The sequence below is a fragment of the Heptranchias perlo genome, unplaced genomic scaffold (assembly GCF_035084215.1).
Source record: "Heptranchias perlo isolate sHepPer1 unplaced genomic scaffold, sHepPer1.hap1 HAP1_SCAFFOLD_88, whole genome shotgun sequence".
Taxonomy (NCBI): domain Eukaryota; kingdom Metazoa; phylum Chordata; class Chondrichthyes; order Hexanchiformes; family Hexanchidae; genus Heptranchias; species Heptranchias perlo.
Window position 1 is genome coordinate 155,804 of NW_027139918.1, and position 21,816 is coordinate 177,619.

The window sequence follows — 21,816 nt, forward strand, 5'->3', positions numbered from 1 at the left end:
ATCTATTTGAACCCGAACACTGCCAAACTAATCCCCGCGTCCCCTCTTCTAGGCATTTTGTAAACTTTGCAGTTCATCACATATGCCAACTATTCCATGGTGCTCTTGGCAACTTATATTTGACATTTCCTTACACAGGTTTCTGTGAGCATGAGTCAATATTTACAGAGGTCCCAGGGACTGGTACATTCAGACAATCCCCTTACTGTTTCAGCATTTACAGGGGTCTGTGGGACTGAGTCACTATTTACAGGGCTACCAGCGACTGTACACATTCAAGCTGTAACCAGACTTTGTCAGCATTTACAGGGGGTCTGTGGGAGTGATTCATTATTTACAGCAGTATCAGGCAGTGTACACAATTGGACAGTCCACAGATAGTGTCAGGAAATCAGGAAGCGAACCAATATTTTTGGAAATATCCAGAACCTTTATCATAATCTATAGGAATATTTGCAGGGAAATCCATAGACTGTGCGAATATCTACAGTAGATTCCAAACACTGCACCATTATTTACAGATAGATCCAGAGACTGTGCCAATATTTACAAGAGGATCCAAAGACTTTCCAATATTAAGGGGGTATCCAAGGATTGCACCAGCATTCGCAGGGTGGTCTCCAAACTGAGACGTACAATGGTTCCGTTTCCATCTCTGAACAAAAACCGAACCCTTGAGGACTGGGTAAGAACTCTCTGAAATTACAGGATTTCACTCGGAAATAATCTGCAATGTGTAAATGAAGTGCTATCAGACTGTGGGTCTCATAGTTTCTGTTCTTCCGAATATTAGGGCATAGATTTAAGGTGAGAGGGGAGAGATACAAAAGGGTCCAGAGGGGCAATTTTTTCACTCAAAGGTTGGTGAGTGTCTGGAACGAGCTGCCAGAGGCAGTAGTAGAGGCGGGTACAATTTTGTCTTTTAAAAAGCATTTGGACAGTTACATGGGTAAGATGGGTATAGAGGGATATGGGCCAAGTGCAGGCAATTGGGACTAGCTTAGTGGTATAAACTGGGCGACATGGACATGTTGGGCCGAAGGGCCTGTTTCCATGTTGTAACTTCTATGATTCTATGATTCTACATTAATTAAAATAATACACTGAGCTTTGAGCTTTCCATCTGTGTTATATTTAGTTAAATATATGTTGTGATATAAGAAGTGTTGGGCTTAAGTTTTTAAGTGAATGTGTTTGTTCAGTGACTGTAATTAATGTCAGTCTCCATGGACCTTAATTGTGTCACTGGAGTGTTTCTCTCTGCTATTAATAAGTGACTAATTTCAACATGTTAGCCGATAGTCATCAGTGAGAGCATTACCTCCGGCACCAACAGCGATCAGTCAGATTCCGACCTTTCTTTCTTCCTGAGAGCAATAGATGGGAATGTTACAACGATGGGTCAGAATCTGAGAGCAATAGATTGCAACAGTCCATTCTGGATGTTTCAACTTCTGTGTGAACACTATGATTCAATGACACTGGAGACTCGGATATATCTAGTGCTTAAGGGTATACAATTAATCTACTATCCCCTCCTCGCTGCTGTCGGTGTCACTGGTAAGTTTCTGTATCCAGCTATTAATTTTATAAGCCATGTTTGACTGTATTGCCCATTCCCTGACCCGTTCCTGGGAAGTCGCTGTATCCAGTTATTAATTGTAAATTGTTCATGGAGTTGCTGGTAAGTCTATATCTAGCTCAAAAAATTCAGCTGCTGCCCGGGATGGGAGAGATATTTCTAGGTGAGGGGAGGGGGTGATGCAGGGAAGCAAATATATTTAGGGAGGTCTTCTGGCTGGGAGATTTCATTTACAATGGGTCCTTGGGAGTGAGGCTGTATCTGCAGGTTTCCTGGCATGTGCCTCTTTTTACATGGTCCTTGGAGTGTATTAGTATTTACAGGGGATCCAAGAACGGTACTAACAGTTACAGAGGATCCAGAGTCAACACTAATATTTACAGGGGGATCCAGAGACAATACTAATATTTACAGGGGGATCCAGAGACAATACTAATATTTACAGGGGGATCCAGAGACAATACTAATATTTACAGGGGGATCCAGAGACAATACTAATATTTACAGGGGGATCCAGATACTGTACTAATAGCTACAGAGTGATCAATAGATGGTACTAACAGTTAAAGGGGATCTAGAGGCAGTTGTAACAGTTACAGGCGTTCCAGAGGTGATGCTAATATTAAGAGGGGGATCCAGAGATGGTACTAATATTTACAGGGGGATCAAGGGGAGACGATGTCAAATTTACAGGGAGATCCAGAGACATTTCTAAGATTTGCGGAGGGATCCAGAGATACTATCAATATTTACTAGGGATCCAGCTACTAATGTTTACATGTGGATCTGGAGATATTTCAAATATTCACAAAGGAATCCAGAGACGGTACGAATATTTACACGGGGATCCAGAGACGGTATTAATATTTACATAGGGACCCAGAGATGCTACAAATATTTACACAGGGATCAAAGGTGCTGCAAATATTCACATGGGGATCCAGAGAAGCTACAAATATTTACACAGGGATCCAGAGACGCTACAAATATTTACAGGGGATCCAGAGACGCTACAAATATTTACACGGAGATCCAGAGACGGTACAAACATTTACACGGGGATCCAGAGATGGTGCTAATAATTACACGGGGATCCAGAGACGCTACAAATATTTACACAGGGATCCAGAGATGGCACCAATATTTATACGGGGATCCAGAGACGGTACTAATATTTACACGGGGATCCAGAGACGGCACTAATATTTACACGGGGATCCAGAGATACTACAAATATTTACATGTGGATCCAGAGACGCTACTCATATTTACAGAGGGAACCAGAGATGGTACTAATATTTACAGGGGATCTAGAGACGGTACTAATATTTATAGGGGATCCAGAGACGAAACGAATATTTCCACGGGGATCCAGAGATGGTACTAATATTTACACGGGGATCCAGAGATGTTACTAATATTTACACGGGGATCCAGAGATGGCACTAATATTTACACGGGGATCCAGAGATGTTACTAATATTTACACGGGGATCCAGAGATGGCACTAATATTTACACGGGGATCCAGAGATGTTACTAATATTTACAGGGGATCCAGAGATGGTACTAATATTTACACGGGGATCCAGAGATGTTACTAATATTTACACGGGGATCCGGAGACGCTACAAATATTTACATAGGATCCAATGCCGGTACTGATATTTACAGGGTATCCAAAGACGGTACGAATATTTACACGGGGATCCAGAGACGGTACTAATATTTACACAGGGATACAGAGATCGTACTAATATTTACACGGGGATCCAGAGATGTTACAATTATTTATAGAGATTCCAAAGGCGGTACTGATATTTACAGGGTATCCAAAGACGGTACGAATATTTGCAAGGGGACCCAGAGACCATGCTAACCTTTACATTGGCATCCAGAGATGGTACGAATAATTGCAGAGGGATCCAGTGATGGTACTAATATTTACAGGGCAACACAGAGATGGAACTAAAATGTATAGGGGGAACAAGAGTAGGTACTAATATTTAGAGAGTAATAATATTTACAGGGGGATGCAGAGATGGTATAAATATTTACAAGGGAATCCAGAGAGTTTTCTAATATTTAGGGATGGATCCAGAGACGGGACTAATATTTACAGATGGATCCAGAGATGGTAAAATATCTACAGAGGGATCCAGAGGTGATACTAATATTTACAAGAGGATTGAGAGACAGTACTAATATTTACAGAAGATCCAGTATCGGTACCAATATTTTCGGGGGTTTCGAGATTGTAGAAATATTTACATGGGATCTGGAGGCCCTACTTATATTTATACATGGATCCAGAGATGGCATTAATAATTACAGGGGATCTAGAGATTGTACGAATATTTACAGTGGATCCAGAGGCGGTACTAATATTTACAATGGATCCAGTGGCCCCACTAATATTTACATGTGGATTCTGAGATGGTACTATGGTTACAGAATATCCAGAGATGGTGTTAATACTTGCAGGGAATCCAGAAACAGTACTAATATTTACAGGGGGATCCAGAGATGATACAAATAGCTACAGGCAGATCCTGGGATGGAACTAATATTTACAGAGGATCCAAAGACGGTATGAATATTTATAGAGGGACCCCGAGACGGTGCTAACATTTAATTTGGATACAGAAATGGTACTAGTAGATACAGAGGGATCCAGAGATGATATTAATATTTACAGGGGGTCCAGAGATGGTATTAATGCGAATGTAACTTTTCTATTCAAGAGAGGAGGGAGACAGACAGCAGGAAACGACAGGCCAGTAAGTTTAACATCTGTCACAGGGAAAATACTAGAATCTATTATTAAGGAGGTTATATAAGGGCACTTCGAAAACCTCAATGCAATCAGGCAGAGTCAACACGGTATTGTGAAAGTGACATTGTGTTTGACTAATTTATTAGGGTTCTTTGAGGAAGCAATGTGGAAAAAGGGGATCCTGTGGATCTGGTGTACTTGGATTTCCAGAAGCCTTTTGACAAGGTGCAACATCAAAGGCTACTACATAAAATAAGAGCTCATGGTGTAGGGGGTAATATATTAGCATGGATAAAGGATTGGTTAGCTAACAGGAAACAGAGAGTTGGCCTAAATGGGTCATTTTCAGGTTGGCAAGATGTAATGAGTGGAGTGCCACAGGGATCAGTGCCTGGGTCTCAACTATTTACAATCTATATCAATGACTTGGATGAAAGGACCGAATGTATGGTTGCTAAATTTGCTGATGATACAAAGGTAGGTAGGAAAGTAAGTTGTGAAGGGGATATGCTAAATTGGGTCGTGGAGCTCGTTTCCAGAGTGACGTGCGCCGGACGCCATCTTGGTGTCGGAGTTAGCGCAGGCGCAGATAACAAACGCTGGAGTCATGGAAAGTAGGGAGAAAATGGCTTCAATCAGTGTACAACGCTGATTTAAAGTGATAGACACAATTTTGGGACTTAACGCTCAACTCAACGTACAGTCTTAATCCCGACCATCTGAACGTGTCTTCGAGTGTCTGGAGGACCCCCCACCAGTGCTATTTAAAGGGACCATGCAGGATTTACAGGTTAGTGGCTAGATTATTGCTTCGGGCTGCCGAGACATTTGTAACTGTTTTTGGAGGTCTCCTAGACTTGAATACTAGGACGCAGGGACATAGCCTAACATTTAGAGTCAGGGCGTGCAGGAGTGAAGTTTGGAAATGCTTCTACACGCAAAGGGTGGGAGAAGTTTGGAACTCTCTTCTGCAGATGGCAGTTGATGCTAGCTCACTTGTGAATGTTAAACCTGAGATTGATAGATTTCTGTGAACCAAGGGTATTAAGGGATATGGGGCTAAGGCGGGTATAAGGAGTTAGGTCACAGGTCCACCATGATCTCATTGAATGGCAAAACAGGCTCGAGGGGCTAAATGCCACTGCTGCTTGCTGCCTCCTGATATGCGCCATTTTCTCCTGCAAGAAAGCGGGACGTGTGTCTGGGTGATGTGTCTGTCATGGTTGAATAGCTAGTGTGTGTGACTTGTGAGTTGTGGGTGGGCGGCTTGAAACAGTGGTAATGGGTGAGGGTGAGAGGAAGCATCTGGTTGGAAGAGTTGAGTACTGATGGAAAGAGTTTATTGGTATGTGGGTGATGGGGGGTGTAGTGTGTGGTGCAGTTGGTAGGAGTCGCCACTTGACAGTTGACCTCACTCACCTTGACCACTCATGACAAAGCATTGAACTTCTTCCTGCACTGCACCCATGTTCATGTTGCTGTGAGCCTGACATTGACTTCATCCCCCGCTGCCTCCCACTGCCTTTTGGGCATATGTCTGGAGGGCCTCTCCCCCCACCACCCTGCGGATATAGGATGTCCCTCCTTCTGTCCACCTCTTGCACCAAGGTCTCTGGTGCATCACAGAGAATCTTGGTGCACAGACTCTCACTGGCCTGGTACCAATTCAGATCGGCAGATTGGTGAGGTCTGGTGTGCAGATGGGAGGATGTGGGATTTAGTAGTGCACAACCTTTATTCAATGTTTCAACATAACTCATCAGAGTGTAAACATAGGGATGGGACCTGCATCTGTGTTTTACATGTGCGATGTCTGATCTCCGTTCAGACTCCGTGCAGACAGTAGACTGTTATTTTCAGCAAATAACAGGTACCAGCTAACTTTAAGAGATTTCGAAGAAACATCCTCGCTTTAAGAGATTGAGCTCCCCCTGGTGGCGGAAAGTTCAAATTGCATCGATTCCGCGTGCAAGGCCTGGAAGGGACCCTGATTGCAGGCGAGTCCTCTGGTGGGTCGAACTTGTGTCCTGCCTGCGCTGGGGCCATTGGGCGTGGGGTAATACCACATCACACTGCCTGTGCCCAAAAACGGCCTCTGTCCAACTTTTCCCCCAAGGAGGCTGCAGAGGGATATCGATAGGTTAAGCGAGTCGGCAAACATTTGGCAGATGGAGTATAATGTGGGAAAACGTGAACTTGTTCACTTTAGCAGGAGGAATAGAAAAGCTGTACATTATTTAAATGGAGAGAGACTGCAAAACTCTGATGTACAGAGGGATCTGGGTGTCCTGGTACATGAATCACAAAAAGTTGGTATGCAGGTACAGCAAGTGATTAGGAAGGCAAATGGAATGTTGTCATTTTATTTTCATTCGTTCACGGGATGTGGGCGTCGCTGGCGAGGCCGGCATTTATTTCCCATCCTTAATTGCCCTTGAGAAGGTGGTGGTGAGCCGCCTTCTTGAACCGCTGCAGTCCGTGTGGTGACGGTTCTCCCGCAGTGCTGTTAGGAAGGGAGTTCCAGGATTTTGACCCAGCGACGATGAAGGAACGGCCGATATATTTCCAAGTCGGGATGGTGAGTGACTTGGAGGGGAACGTGCAGGTGGTGGTGTTCCCATGTGCCTGCTGCCCTTCTCCTTCTAGGTGGTAGAGGTCGCGGGTTTGGGAGGTGCTATCGAAGAAGCCTTGGCGAGTTGCTGCAGTGCATCCTGTGGATGGTACACACTGCACCACGGTGCGCCGGTGGTGAAGAGAGTGAATGTTTAGTGTGGTGGATGGGGTGCCAATCAAGCGGGCTGCTTTGTCCTGATTGGTGTCGAGCTTCTTGAGTGTTGTTGGAGCTGCACTCATCCAGGCAAGTGGAGAGTATTCCATCACACTCCTGACTTGTGCCTTGTAGATGGTGGAAAGGCTTTGGAGAGTCAGAAGGTGAGTCACTCGCCGCAGAATACCCAGCCTCTGACCTGCTCTTGCAGCCACAATATTTATATGGCTGATCCAGTTAAGTTTCTGGTCAATGGTGACCCCCAGGATGTTGATGGCGGGGGAATTCGGCGATGGTAATGCCGTTGAATGTCAAGGGGAGGTGGTTCGACTCTCTCTTGTTGGAGATGGTCATTGCCTGGCACTTGTCTGGCACGAATGTGACCTGCCACTTATGAGACCAAGCCTGGATGTTGTCCAGGTCTTGCTGCATGCCGGCACGGACTGCTTCATTATTTGAGTGGTTGCGAATGGAACTGAACTGACGGTGTGAGGACAACACAGTGTGCTGAGAGTTCGGTACGTGTGGGAGTTTGGTAAAGTGGGGGAAGGAGGTGCTGCTTTGCCTTGCTTTTCCTGCAGAGCGGTAGTGGACCTGAGAGCGGTGAGCGGCGGGAGAGAGCGAGACCAGAGCGGGGATAAAAACAGCGCGGAGAGAGCGAGAGTCCAGTCGGTGAGCGGCGGTAAAGAGCGAGACCAGAGCGGAGATATAAACAGCGCGGAGAGAGCGAGAGTCCAGTCGGTGAGCGGCGGGAGAGAGCGAGACCAGAGCGGGGATAAAAACAGCGCCGAGAGAGCGAGAGTCCAGTCGGTGAGCGGCGGGAGAGAGCGAGACCAGAGCGGGGATATAAACAGCGCCGAGAGAGCGAGACCAGAGCGGGGATATAAACAGCGCGGAGAGAGCGAGAGTCCAGTCGGTGAGCGGCGGTAAAGAGCGAGACCAGAGCGGAGATATAAACAGCGCGGACAGAGCGAGAGTCCAGTCGGTGAGCGGCGGGAGAGAGCGAGACCAGAGCGGGGATATAAACAGCGCGGAGAGAGCGAGACCAGAGCGGGGATATAAACAGCGCGGAGAGAGCGAGACCAGAGCGGGGATATAAACAGCGCGGAGAGAGCGAGACCAGAGCGGGGATATAAACAGCGCGGAGAGAGCGAGACCAGAGCGGGGATATAAACAGCGCGGAGAGAGCGAGACCGGAGCGGAGATATAAACAGCGCGGAGAGAGCGAGACCAGAGCGGGGATATAAACAGCGCGGAGAGAGCGAGACCAGAGCGGGGATATAAACAGCGTGGAGAAAGTGAGACCAGAGCGGAGATATAAACAGCGCGGAGAGAGCGAGACCAGAGCGGGGATATAAACAGCGCGGAGAGAGCGAGACCAGAGCGGGGATATAAACAGCGCGGAGAGAGCGAGACCAGAGCGGGGATATAAACAGCGCGGAGAGAGCGAGACCAGAGCGGGGATATAAACAGCGCGGAGAGAGCGAGACCAGAGCGGGGATATAAACAGCGCGGAGAGAGCGAGACCAGAGCGGGGATATAAACAGCGCGGAGAGAGCGAGACCGGAGCGGAGATATAAACAGCGCGGAGAGAGCGAGACCAGAGCGGGGATATAAACAGCGCGGAGAGAGCGAGACCAGAGTGGGGATATAAACAGCGTGGAGAGAGCGAGACCAGAGCGGGGATATAAACAGCGCGGAGAGAGCGAGACCAGAGCGGGGATATACACAGCGCGGAGAGAGCGAGACCAGAGCGGGGATATAAACAACGTGGAGAGAGCGAGACCAGAGCGGGGATATAAACAGCGCGGAGAGAGCGAGACCAGAGCGGGGATATAAACAGCGCGGAGAGAGCGAGACCAGAGCGGGGATATAAACAGCGCGGAGAGAGCGAGAGTTCAGTCGGTGAGCGGCGGGAGAGAGCGAGACCAGAGCGGGGATATAAACAGCGCGGAGAGAGCGAGACCAGAGCGGGGATATAAACAGCGCGGAGAGAGCGAGAGTTCAGTCGGTGAGCGGCGGGAGAGAGCGAGACCAGAGCGGGGATATAAACAGCGCGGAGAGAGCGAGACCAGAGCGGGGATATAAACAGTGCGGAGAGAGTGAGACCAGAGCGGGGATATAAACAGCGCGGAGAGAGCGAGACCAGAGCGGGGATATAAACAGTGCGGAGAGAGTGAGACCAGAGCTTACTCTGAGAGCGAGACTCTGAGACCAGCGGCAGAGTTCGGGGTGACGTCACCAGTCAGAAAGTGATGCGGCACAGGGGAGGCAGCTGATTGGTGAGTAGGTTCAGGTGAGTATTTCTACCATTTTACTGTAAGTAAAGCAACAAGAAAGGGAAGATCTGCAGGTTTTATAGCAGATAGTGTTTTTTTTTAGTGAACCTAGGTCCCTAGTATAGTTAACATTTTCTAATTTCAACGTAATTTAAAAGGGGTAACTAAGCTAAGGCAAGTCATGGCAGCAGACCTCGCACCCGTGATATGCTCCTCCTGCAAGATGTGGGAAGTCATGGACACTACCAGTGTCCCTGCCGACCATGTGTGCGGGAAGTGTGTCCACCTGCAGCTACTGACCGATCGTATCTCGGAGCTGGAGCTGCGGGTGGACTCACTGTGGAGCATCCGCGATGCAGAGAAACTCGTGGATAGCACGTTTAGCGAGTTGGTCACACCGCAGGTAAAGGGTATACAGGCAGGAAGTGAATGGGTGACCACCAGGAAGAGTAAGAGATGCAGGCAGGTAGTGCAGGGGTCCCCTGTGGCCATCCCCCTCTCAAACAGATATGCCACTTTGGATGCTGTTGGGGGGGATGACTTATCAGGGGAAGGCAGCAGCAGCCAACTTCCTGGCACCACGGGTAGCTCTGCTGCACAGGCTGGGAGGAAAAAGAGTGGCAGAGCTATAGTGATAGGGGACTCAATTGTAAGGGGAATAGACAGGCGTTTCTGCGGCCGCAACCGAGACTCCAGGATGGTGTGTTGCCTCCCTGGTGCAAGGATCAAGGATGTCTCGGAGCGGCTACAGAACATTTTGGAGGGGGAGGGCGAACAGCCAGCTGTCGTGGTGCACATAGGCACCAACGATATAGGTAAAAAAGGGGATGAGGTCCTAAAAGCAGAATATAGGGAGTTAGGAGGTAAATTAAAAAATAGGACCTCAAAGGTAGTAATCTCAGGATTGCTGCCAGTGCCACGTGCTAGTCAGAGTAGAAATAGGAGGATATTTCAAATGAATACGTGGCTAGAGGAATGGTGCAAGGGGGAGGGATTCAAATTCCTGGGACACTGGAAACGGTTCTGGGGGAGGTGGGACCAGTACAAACCGGACGGTCTGCACCTGGGCAGGGCCGGGACCGCTGTCCTAGGAGGAGTGTTTGCTAGTGCTGTTGGGGAGGGTTTAAACTAAAGTGGCAGGGGGTTGGGAACCTGAGCAGGGAGAGAGAGGAAAGCGTAACAGGAAGGGACAGAAGGTATGGAGTAATAGGTAAAGTGTTAAAAAAGGAAAAAGCAGGAACTAAGCGTCACAAAACAGATTTGAAAGTTCTTTATCTGAATGCACGTAGCATTCGTAATAAAATGGACGAGTTAACGGCACAAATAACTACGTATGGGTATGATCTTGTGGCCATTGCAGAAACATGGCTGCAGGGTGACAACGACTGGGAATTAAATATGCCAGGGTATTTAACAATCAGGAAGGACAGGCAGGAAGGAAGGGGAGGTGGGGTGGCTATGTTAATAAAGGAAGGAATCACTGTAATACAGAGAAATGATATTGGGACAAAGCATCAAGATAATGAAACAGTTTGGGTGGAGATAAGGAATAATAAGGGAAAAAAAACATTAGTGGGCGTAGTATATAGGCCTCCTAATAGTTGCAACTCTGCTGGAAGAAGTATTAATCAGGAGATAGTCGGGGCATGTAATAAGGGAACAGCCATAATTATGGGGGATTTTAATTATCATATTAACTGGACAAATCAAATTGGGCAGAACAGCCTTGAGGACGAGTTCATTGAGTGCATCAGGGATGGATTTCTTGAGCAGTATGTAACTGATCCTACAAGGGGGCAGGCAACCTTGGACCTGGTCCTGTGTAATGAGTCAGGATTAATTAATAATGTCCTAGTTAAGGATCCCCTTGGAACGAGCGACCACAACATGGTTGAATTCCATATCCAATTAGAGGGTGAGAAGGTTGATTCTCAAACAAGCGTACTGAGCTTGAATAAAGGAGACTATGATGGTATGAGAGCGGAATTGATTAAAGTGGACTGGGAAAATAGATTAAAGGGTAAGACGGTACATGAGCAGTGGTGTTCATTTAGGGAGTTATTTTACAACTTTCAAAATAAATATATTCCACTGAGGAAAAAAGGGTGTAAAAGAAATGACAGCCATCCATGGCTAAGTAAAGAAATCAAGGATAGTATCCGACTAAAAACAAGGACATATAAGGTAGCCAAACTTAGTGGGAGGATAGAAGATTGGGAATTCTTCAAAAGACAGCAAAAAGTAACTAAAGGATTGATTAAGAAAGGGAAGTTAGATTATGAAAAGAAATTAGCAAAAAATATAAAAACAGATAGCAAGAGTTTCTATTGTTATATAAAAAGAAAAAGGGTGGCTAAGGCAAACATAGGTCCCTTAGAGGATGAGACCGGGAAATTAATGGTGGGAAACATGGAGATGGCAAAAATGCTGAACAAATATTTTGTTTCAGTCTTTACAGTAGAGGACACTAAGAATATCCCAACACTGGACAAACAGGGGACTCTCGGGGGGGAGGAGCTAAATACGATTAAAATCACTCAGGAGATGGTACTCAGTAAAATAATGGGACTCAAGGCGGATAAATCCCCTGGACCTGATGGCTTCCATCCTAGGGTCTTGAGGGAAGTGGCAGTAGGGATTGTGGATGCTTTGGTGATAGTTTTCCAAAATTCCCTGGACTCAGGAGAGGTCCCGGCAGATTGGAAAACTGCTAATGTAACACCGTTATTTAAAAAGGGTAGTAGGCAGAAGGCTGGAAATTATAGGCCAGTTAGCTTAACATCTGTGGTGGGTAAAATTTTGGAGTCTATTATTAAGGAGACAGTAACGGAACATTTAGATAAGCATAATTTAATAGGACAAAGTCAGCATGGCTTTATGAAGGGGAAGTCATGTCTGACAAATTTGCTTGAGTTCTTCGAGGATATAACGTATAGGGTGGATAAAGGGGAACCAGTGGACATAGTGTATTTAGACTTCCAGAAGGCATTCGACAAGGTGCCACATAAAAGATTATTACTTAAGATAAAAAATCACGGGATTGGGGGTAATATTCTGGCATGGGTGGAGGATTGGTTATCGAACAGGAAGCAGAGAGTTGGGATAAATGGTTCATTTTCGGACTGGCAACCAGTAACCAGTGGTGTTCCACAGGGGTCGGTGCTGGGTCCCCAACTCTTTACAATCTATATTAACGATTTGGAGGACGGGACCGAGTGCAACATATCAAAATTTGCAGATGATACAAAGATGGGAGGGAAAGTAGAGAGTGAGGAGGACATAAAAAACCTGCAAGGGGATATAGACAGGCTGGGTGAGTGGGCGGAGATTTGGCAGATGCAATATAATATTGGAAAATGTGAGGTTATGCACTTTGGCAGGAAAAATCAGAGAGCAAGTTATTTTCTTAATGGCGAGAGACTGGAAAGTACTGCAGTACAAAGGGATCTGGGGGTCCTAGTGCAAGAAAATCAAAAAGTTGGTATGCAGGTGCAGCAGGTGATCAAGAAAGCCAACGGAATGTTGGCTTTTATTGCTAGGGGGATAGAATATAAAAACAAGGAGGTATTGCTGCAGTTATATAAGGTATTGGTGAGACCGCACCTGGAATACTGCATACAGTTTTGGTCTCCATACTTAAGAAAAGACATACTTGCTCTCGAGGCAGTACAAAGAAGGTTCACTCGGTTAATCCCGGGGATGAGGGGGCGGACATATGAGGAGAGGTTGAGTAGATTGGGACTCTACTCATTGGAGTTCAGAAGAATGAGAGGCGATCTTATTGAAACATATAAGATTGTGAAGGGTCTTGATCGGGTGGATGCAGTAAGGATGTTCCCAAAGATGGGTGAAACTAGAACTAGGGGGCATAATCTTAGAATAAGGGGCTGCTCTTTCAATACTGAGATGAGGAGAAACTTCTTCACTCAGAGGGTGGTAGGTCTGTGGAATTTGCTGCCCCAGGAAGCTGTGGAAGCTACATCATTGGATAAATTTAAAACAGAAATAGACAGTTTCCTAGAAGTAAAGGGAATTAGGGGTTATGGGGAGCGGGCAGGAAATTGGACATGAAGCTGAGTTCGGATCGGTCAATGCCCTGTGGGTGGCGGAGAGGGCCCAGGGGCTATGTGGCCGGGTCCTGCTCCGACTTCTTGTGTTCTTTAGATTTGTGGTTGGGATCAGATCAGCCATGATCTTATTGAATGGCGGAGCAGGCTCGAGGGGCCGATTGGCCGACTCCTGCTCCAATTTCTTATGTTCTTATGTTCTTATGTAACACTGTGCAATCATCAGTGAACATCCCTATTTCTGACCTTATAATGGAGGGAAGGTCATTGATGAAGCAGCTGAAGATGGTTGGGCCGAGGACACTTCCCTGAGGAACTCCTGCAGCAATGTTCTGGGGCTGAGATGATTGGCCTCCAACAACCACTACTATCTTCCCTTGTGCAAGTATGACTCCAGCCACTGGAGAGTTTTCCCCCTGATTGCCATTGACTTCAATTTTACGAGGGCTCCTTGGTGCCACACTCGGTCAAATTCTGCCTTGATGTCAAGGGCAGTCACTCTCACCTCACCTCTGGAATTCAGCTCTTTTGTCCATGTTTGGACCAAGGCTGTAATGAAGTCTGGAGCCGAGTGGTCTTGGCGGAACCCAAACTGAGCATCGGTGAGCAGGTTATTGGTGATTAAGTGCCGCTTGATAGCACTGTCTGCGACACCTTCCATCACTTTGCTGATAATTGAGAGTAGACTGATGGGGTGGTAATTGATGGGATTGGATTTGTCCTGCTTTTTGTGGACAGGACATATCTGGGCAATTTTCCACATTGTCGGGTAGATGCCAATGTTGGAGCTGTATTGGAACAGTTTGGCTCGAGGCGCAGCTAGTTCTGGAGCACAAGTCTTCAGCACGACAGCCGGGATGTTGTTGGAGCCCATAGCCTTTGCTGTATCCAGTGCACTCATTTATTGGAAGGGGAATGGAATATAAAAGTAGAGATGTTTTGCTACAGTTGTACAGGGCATTATTGAGACCACATCTAGAATACTATGTGCAGTTTTGGTCTCCTTATTCAAGAAAGGACATAATTGCTTTTGAGGCAGTTCAGAGAAGGTTCACTCGACTGATTCCTGTGATGAGGGGGTTATCTTATGAGGAAAGGTTGGACAAGTTGGGCCTGCATACACTAGAGTTTAGAAGAATGAGAGGTGATCTTATTGAAACATATAAGATCCTGAGGAGACTTGAAGGGCTAGATGCTGAGAGGATGTTTCCCCTTGTGGGAGAGACTAGAACCAAGGCACACAGTTTAAAAATAAGGGGTCTCCCATTTACGACGGAGATGAGGAGAAATTTTTTCTCTCAGGGGTTCGTGAGTCTGTGGAACTCCCTTCCACAGAGAGTGGTGGAGGCAGGGTCATTGAATATTTTTAAGGCTGAGTTAGATAGATTGCTGATTAACAAGCGAGTCAAAGGTTATAGTCGGTAGATGGGAAAGTAAGGTTGAGGTCACAATCATATCAACCATGATCTTATCAAATGGCAGTGCCGGAATTAGGGGCCGAATGGCCTACTCCTGCTCTTAATTCGTATGTTCATATGTATATATTTATTAATTGGGATATAGAGGCAGTTGTACTATTTACAGGGGGAACCCGAGTCAGTAGTAATATGTATAGGGCACAAAGACGGTACTAATATTTACAGACAGGTCCAGAGACGGTGGTAATACTTTCAAAGGATGCAGTGATGGCACTAATATTTTCAGAAGGATCGAGAGGTGACACTAATATTTACAGGGGAACGAACAGATGGTAGCAATATTTGCAGGTGATCCAGAGATGGTGCTAATATTTACAGGGGAACGAAGAGACGGTAGCAATATTTGCAGGTGATCCAGAGATGGTGCTAATATTTACAGGGGAATGAGAGACGGTAGCAATATTTGCAGGTGATCCAGAGATGGTGCTAATATTTACAGGGGCATCAGAGATGGTAGTAATATTTGCAGGTGATCCAGAGATGGTACTAATATTTACAGGGGAATGAGAGACGTAATAATATTTGCAGGTGATCCAGAGATGGTGCTAATATTTACAGGAGAATGAGAGACGTAATAATATTTGCAGGTGATCCAGAGATGGTACTAATATTTACAGGGGAATCAGAGATGGTTGTAATATTTGCAGGTGATCCAGAGATTGGTACTCATATTTAAAGGGGAATGAGAGATGGTAGCAATATTTGCAGGTGATTCAGAGATTGGTACTAATATTTACAGGGTAATCAGAGACGGTAGTAATATTTGCAGGAGATCCGGAGATGGTGCTAATATTTACAGGGGAATAAGAGATGGTATTAATATTTGCAGGTGATCCAGAAATGGTACTAATATTTACAGGGGAATCAGAGACGGTAGTAATATTTGCAGGTGATCCAGAGGTGGTACTAATATTTACAGGGGAATGAGAGACGGTAGCAATATTTGCAGGTGATCCAGAGAATGGTACTAATATTTACAGGGGAATGAGAGACGGTAGTAATATTTAAAAGGTGATGAAGAGATGGTGCTAATATTTACAGGGGAATCAGAGATGGTAGTAATATTTGCAGGTGATCCAGAGATGGTACTAATATTTACAGGAGAATGAGAGACGTAATAATATTTGCAGGTGATCCAGAGATGGTACTAATATTTACAGGGGAATCAGAGATGGTCATAATATTTGCAGGTGATCCAGAGATTGGTACTAATATTTAAAGGGGAATGAGAGACGGTAGCAATATTTGCAGGTGATTCAGAGATTGGTACTAATATTTACAGGGGAATCAGAGACGGTAGTAATATTTGCAGGAGATCCGGAGATGGTGCTAATATTTACAGGGGAATAAGAGATGGTATTAATATTTGCAGGTGATCCAGAGAATGGTACTAATATTTACAAGGGAATTAGAGACGATAGTAATATTTTCAGGTGATCCAGAGATGGTACTAATATTTACAGGGGAATGAAAGGCGGTAGTAATATTTGCAGGTGCTCCAGAAATGGTACTAATATTTACAGGGGAATCAGAGACGGTCGTAATATTTGCAGGTGATCCAGAGATGGTACTAATATTTACAGGGGAATCAGAGATGGTAGGAATATTTGCAGGTGATCCAGAGATGGCTCTAATATTTACAGAGGATTCAGAGACGGTATCAATATTTGCAGGTGATCAGGGAATGGTACCAATATTTACAGGGGAATGAGAGATGGTAGTAATATTTGCAGGTGATCCAGAGATGGTGCTAATATTTACAGGGGAATCAGAGACGGTAGTAATATTTGCAGGTGATCAGGGAATGGTACTAATATTTACAGGGGAATCAGGGATGGTAGTAATATTTGCAGGTGATCCAGAGATGGTACTACTATTTACAGGGGAATCAAAGACGGGAGTAATATTTGCAGGTGATCCAGAAATGGTACTAATATTTACAGGGGAATCAGAGATGGTAGTAATATTTGCAGGGGATCCAGAGATGGTTCTAATATTTACAGAGTAATCAAAGATGGTATTAATATTTGCAGGTGATCAGAGAATGGTACTTATATTTACAGGGGAATGAAAGATGGTAGTAATATTTGCAGGTGATCCAGAGATGGTACTACTATTTACAGGGGAATCAGAGACGGTAGTAATATTTGCAGGTGATCCAGGGATGGTACTAATATTTACAGGGGAATCAGAGATGGTAGGAATATTTGCAGATGTTCCAGAGATGGTTCTAATATTTACAGATGAATCAGAGACGGTATTAATATTTGCAGATGATCAGGGAATGGTACGAATATTTACAGGGGAATCCGGGATGGTAGTAATATTTGCAGGTGATCCAGAGATGGTACTAATATTTGTAGGTGATCCAGAGATGGTAATAATATTTACAGGGAAATCAGAGATGGTAGTCATATTTGCAGGTGATCCAGAGATGGTACTAATATTTACAGGGGCATCAGAGATGGTACTAATATTTGCAGGTGATCCAGAGATGATAGTAATATTTACAGGGAAATCAGAGATGGTAGTAATATTTACAAGTGATCCAGAGATGGTGCTCATATTTACAGGGGAATCAGAGACGGTAGTAATATTTACAGGTGATCCAGAAATGCTGCTATTATTTTCAGTGGAATTAGAGACGATAGTAATATTTACTGGTGATCCAGAGATTGTGCTATTATTTACAGGGGAATCAGAGATGGTGCTAATATTTGCAGAGCCATCCACATGCAGCACTAATAGTTACACGGGATCAAGAGATGGTACTAATATTCACATAGTGATCCAAAGAAGGTACTAATATTTACAGGCGATCCACAGATGTCTCGAATATTTGCAGGGATCTGGAGACGGTCCTAATATTTAGAGAGGATTCAGAGACGGTGCTACTAATTGCAGGCGGAATCAGATACCATACTGATAGTTACCGAGAGATCATGAAACGGTACTAATATTCAAAGAGGGATTCAGAGATGACATTAATATTTACAGGTGGATCCAGAGATGCTACCAATAATTACAGAGGTATCAAGAAACGGTGCTAATATTTAGAGGGGTGATCCAGAGACGGTACTAATAATTTCAAGGGGATCAAGTGACAGTAATAATATTTACAGAGGGATCCAGGGACGGCAATAATAGTTACAGGGAGATGATGAGATGGTACTAAAATTTACAGGGCATCCAGTGACAGTACTAATAATTACAAGATACCCATATATGGTATTAATATGTACAGGCTAATGAGAGACAGTAGTAATATTTACAGAGGGATTAAAGAGACAGTACCAATACTTCTATAATGATCCAGAAAAGGTACTTATATTTACAGCAGATCCATAGATGTTTCTAATATTTGCGGGGGTCCAGCGACGGCACTAATATTTAGATAGGATGTAGAGATGGTACTCATAGTTACAAAGGGAACAAAAGATGGTGTCATTAGTTACAGGGGGATCAAGTGAAGGTACTAATATATATAGGGGATCCATAGAGAGCACTAATACATACAGAGGATCCATAGAGAGTACTAATATATACAGAGGATCCAGAGATGATATATAAGGTACTAATAGTTATAATGGGAACAAGAGATGGCATTAATATTTAAAGAGGGGTCCAGAGACGGTGCTATTACTTATAGGACGATCCAGAGACAGTATTAATATTTACAGGGTATCTAGACACGGTATTAATATTTACAGGGGATCCAGAGACGGTATTAATATTTACAGGGGATCTAGAGATGGTATTAATATTTACAGGGGACCTGGAGACGGTATTAATATTTACAGGGGATCTAGAGATGGTATTAATATTTACAGGGGATCTAGAGATGGTATTAATATTTACAGGGGACCTGGAGACGGTATTAATATTTACAGGGGACCTGGAGACGGTATTAATATTTACAGGGGACCTAGAGACGGTATTAATATTTACAGGGGATCTAGAGACGGTATTAATATTTACAGGGGATCTAGAGGCGGTATTAATATTTACAGGGGATCCAGAGATGGCATTAATATTTACAGGGGACCTGGAGACGGTATTAATATTTACAGGGGATCTAGAGATGGTATTAATATTTACAGGGGATCTAGAGACGGTATTAATATTTACAGGGGATCTAGAGACAGTATTAATATTTACAGGGGATTTAGTAATGGTACCAATATATACAGGGTATCCAGATATGTACTAATATTCACAGGGGTTCCTGATACGGTATTAATATTTACAGTGGGTCCAGAGATGTTACTGATATTGACACTGGATCCAGAGGTGGTACTAATATTTACAGTTAGTCCAGCAATGGTATTAATATTTACAGGGATCTAGAGACAGTATTAATATTTACAGGGGATCTAGAGACGGTATTAATATTTACAAAGCGATCCAGAGATGGTCATAATGCTCACAGCGAAATCCAGAGACGATACTAATAGTTACAGGGGGATACAGACACGTCACTAGTATTTACAGTGAATTCAGAGACAATACTGATATTTACAGGGGGATACAGACACATCACTAGTATTTACAGGGAATTCAGAGACAATACTGATATTTACAGGGGGATACAGACACATCACTAGTATTTACAGGGGATTCAGAGACAGTACTAATATTTACAGGGGGATACAGATATGGCACTAGTATTTACAGGGAATTCAGAGACAATCCTGTTATTTACAGGGGGATACAGACACGTCATTAGTATTTACAGGGAATTCAGAAACAATACTGATATTTACAGGGGGATACAGACACGTCACTGGTATTTACAGTGAATTCATAGACAATACTGAAATTTACAGGGGGATACAAATACGGCACTAATATTTACAGAGAATTCAGAGACAATACTGATATTTACAGGGGGATACAGACACGTCACTAGTATTTACAAGGAATTCAGAGACAATACTGATATTTACAGGGGGATACAGATACGGCACTAGTATTTACAGGGAATTCAGAGACGATACTAATATTTACAGTGGTATGACGGTCAGGAACTAATAGTTACAGTGGGAACAAGATATGGGTATTAATATTTACAGAGGGATCCAGAGACGGTATCAATACTTGCAGGGGCTCCCAGTCTGATGTAAAATTTCCCTTTTTCTTTCACTTACAGTTAACTTATTGACGATTAGGATCCTGTCCCAGGGTAAGTGCGGTCTCTCCAAATGTGTCACTCGCTACCTGGTGGCCATGGCAGTGGCGGATCGACTGGTCGTGATCACCGATCTGATCCTGAGGCAGATTCCGATTGTTTATCGGGCACAATTCGAATTCCTGTGGTGGTACATCCCCGTGTGTAATATTCACGCCGCCCTGCTTTTCGCAGCCACAGACTGTTCCGTCTGGTTCACTGTCACTTTCACCTTTGATCGATTTGTGGCCATTTGTTGCCAGAATCTGAAAATTAAATATTGCACCGAGAGAACGGCGACTGTGGTTCTGGGAACAGTGAGTGTGCTGAGCTGTTTGAAGAACATTTTCTGGTGCTTCATGTTCAGAGGAGGGTATAAGCTTTACAATAGCCCCTGGTTTTGCATTGTAACAATCAGTGTTCGGTATTCCCGGATATGGGGAGTAATTGAACTCCTTCATTATATCCTCACCCCGTGCGTCCCATTCATTCTGATTCTGTTGCTCAATACTTTAACTGTCAGACACATTTTAGTGGCCAGCAGAGCCCGCAGGAGACTCCGGGGCCACAGCAGTGGAGAGAATCCCAGAGACCCAGAGATGGAGAGCCGAAGGAAATCCATTATTTTACTGTTTGTTATCTCGGGGAATTTCATCCTGTTATGGTCGGTGTTTATGGTGTATTCTGTATGGAGCCGTTTGTTGTGGTTGGGGTATGGGTCTGTATTTCTACCTGTGTTGGTACAAGAACTGGGATTCATGCTCCAGCTCCTGAGTTGCTGCACAAACACTTGTATTTATGCCGTGACCCAGACGAAATTCAGAGAGCAGTTGAAGAACGTGGTGAAATATCCCTTTACTGTCGTTGTTAAATTCATTAAATAATTGGAAGATCTGAAGACTTTCCAACAGCAGAGTCCGTTCTGTGTCATACAATGCCTGATCCTCTCTACTCCAGGCAGTGGTGCTACAAACACTGGATATTCTGCAAAGGTTGATAACATGATGCAAATCATCAACTCATTTTACAGCGTTTCTCAAAGTTTATATCTCATGCAAGTACAAGTTGTAAAATAATATGTGCCTACTAATTGCACCAAATGCTTGACCATGTTGGAGAAATTAAAAGGAAATAAAATAAATAACAATACAAGGAGTCGGTGACCTGCGTGTTAATGGGGTGGGAGTTAGAGGAGGTCCCGGGACTGTAGATGTTGACCAGTGTGTTAATGGGGTGGGAGGTAGAGGAGGTCCCGGGACTGTAGGTGTTGACCAGTGTGTTAATGGGGTGGGAGGTAGAGGAGGTCCCGGGACTGTAGGTGTTGACCAGTGTGTTAATGGGGTGGGAGGTAGAGGAGGTCCCGGGACTGTAGGTGTTGACCAGTGTGTTAATGGGGTGGGAGTTAGAGGAGGTCCCGGGACTGTAGGTGTTGATCAGTGTGTTAATGGGGCGGAAGGTAGAGGAGGTCCCTGGACTGTAGGTGTTGACCAGTGTGTTAATGGGGTGGGAGGTAGAGGAGGTCCCGGGACTGTAGGTGTTGACCAGTGTGTTAATGGGGTGGGAGGTAGAGGAGGTCCCGGGACTGTAGGTGTTGACCAGTGTGTTAATGGGGTGGGAGTTACAGGAGGTCCCGGGACTGTAGGTGTTGATCAGTGTGTTAATGGGGCGGAAGGTAGAGGAGGTCCCTGGACTGTAGGTGTT

At 44.7% G+C, this 21,816-nt stretch overlaps 1 protein-coding gene across 1 annotated transcript; it reads left to right on the forward strand.

Annotated features, from left to right (window-relative positions):
* The first annotated feature begins 526 nt into the window (after positions 1-526).
* On the forward strand, positions 527-21,241 carry LOC137319594 (probable G-protein coupled receptor 139). Its single transcript, XM_067981692.1, has 2 exons — positions 527-685; positions 20,098-21,241. Exon 2 carries the CDS (start codon positions 20,175-20,177, stop codon positions 20,997-20,999), a length of 825 nt encoding a protein of 274 aa, XP_067837793.1. The 5' UTR covers positions 527-685; positions 20,098-20,174; the 3' UTR covers positions 21,000-21,241.
* Positions 21,242-21,816: the final 575 nt, after the last annotated feature.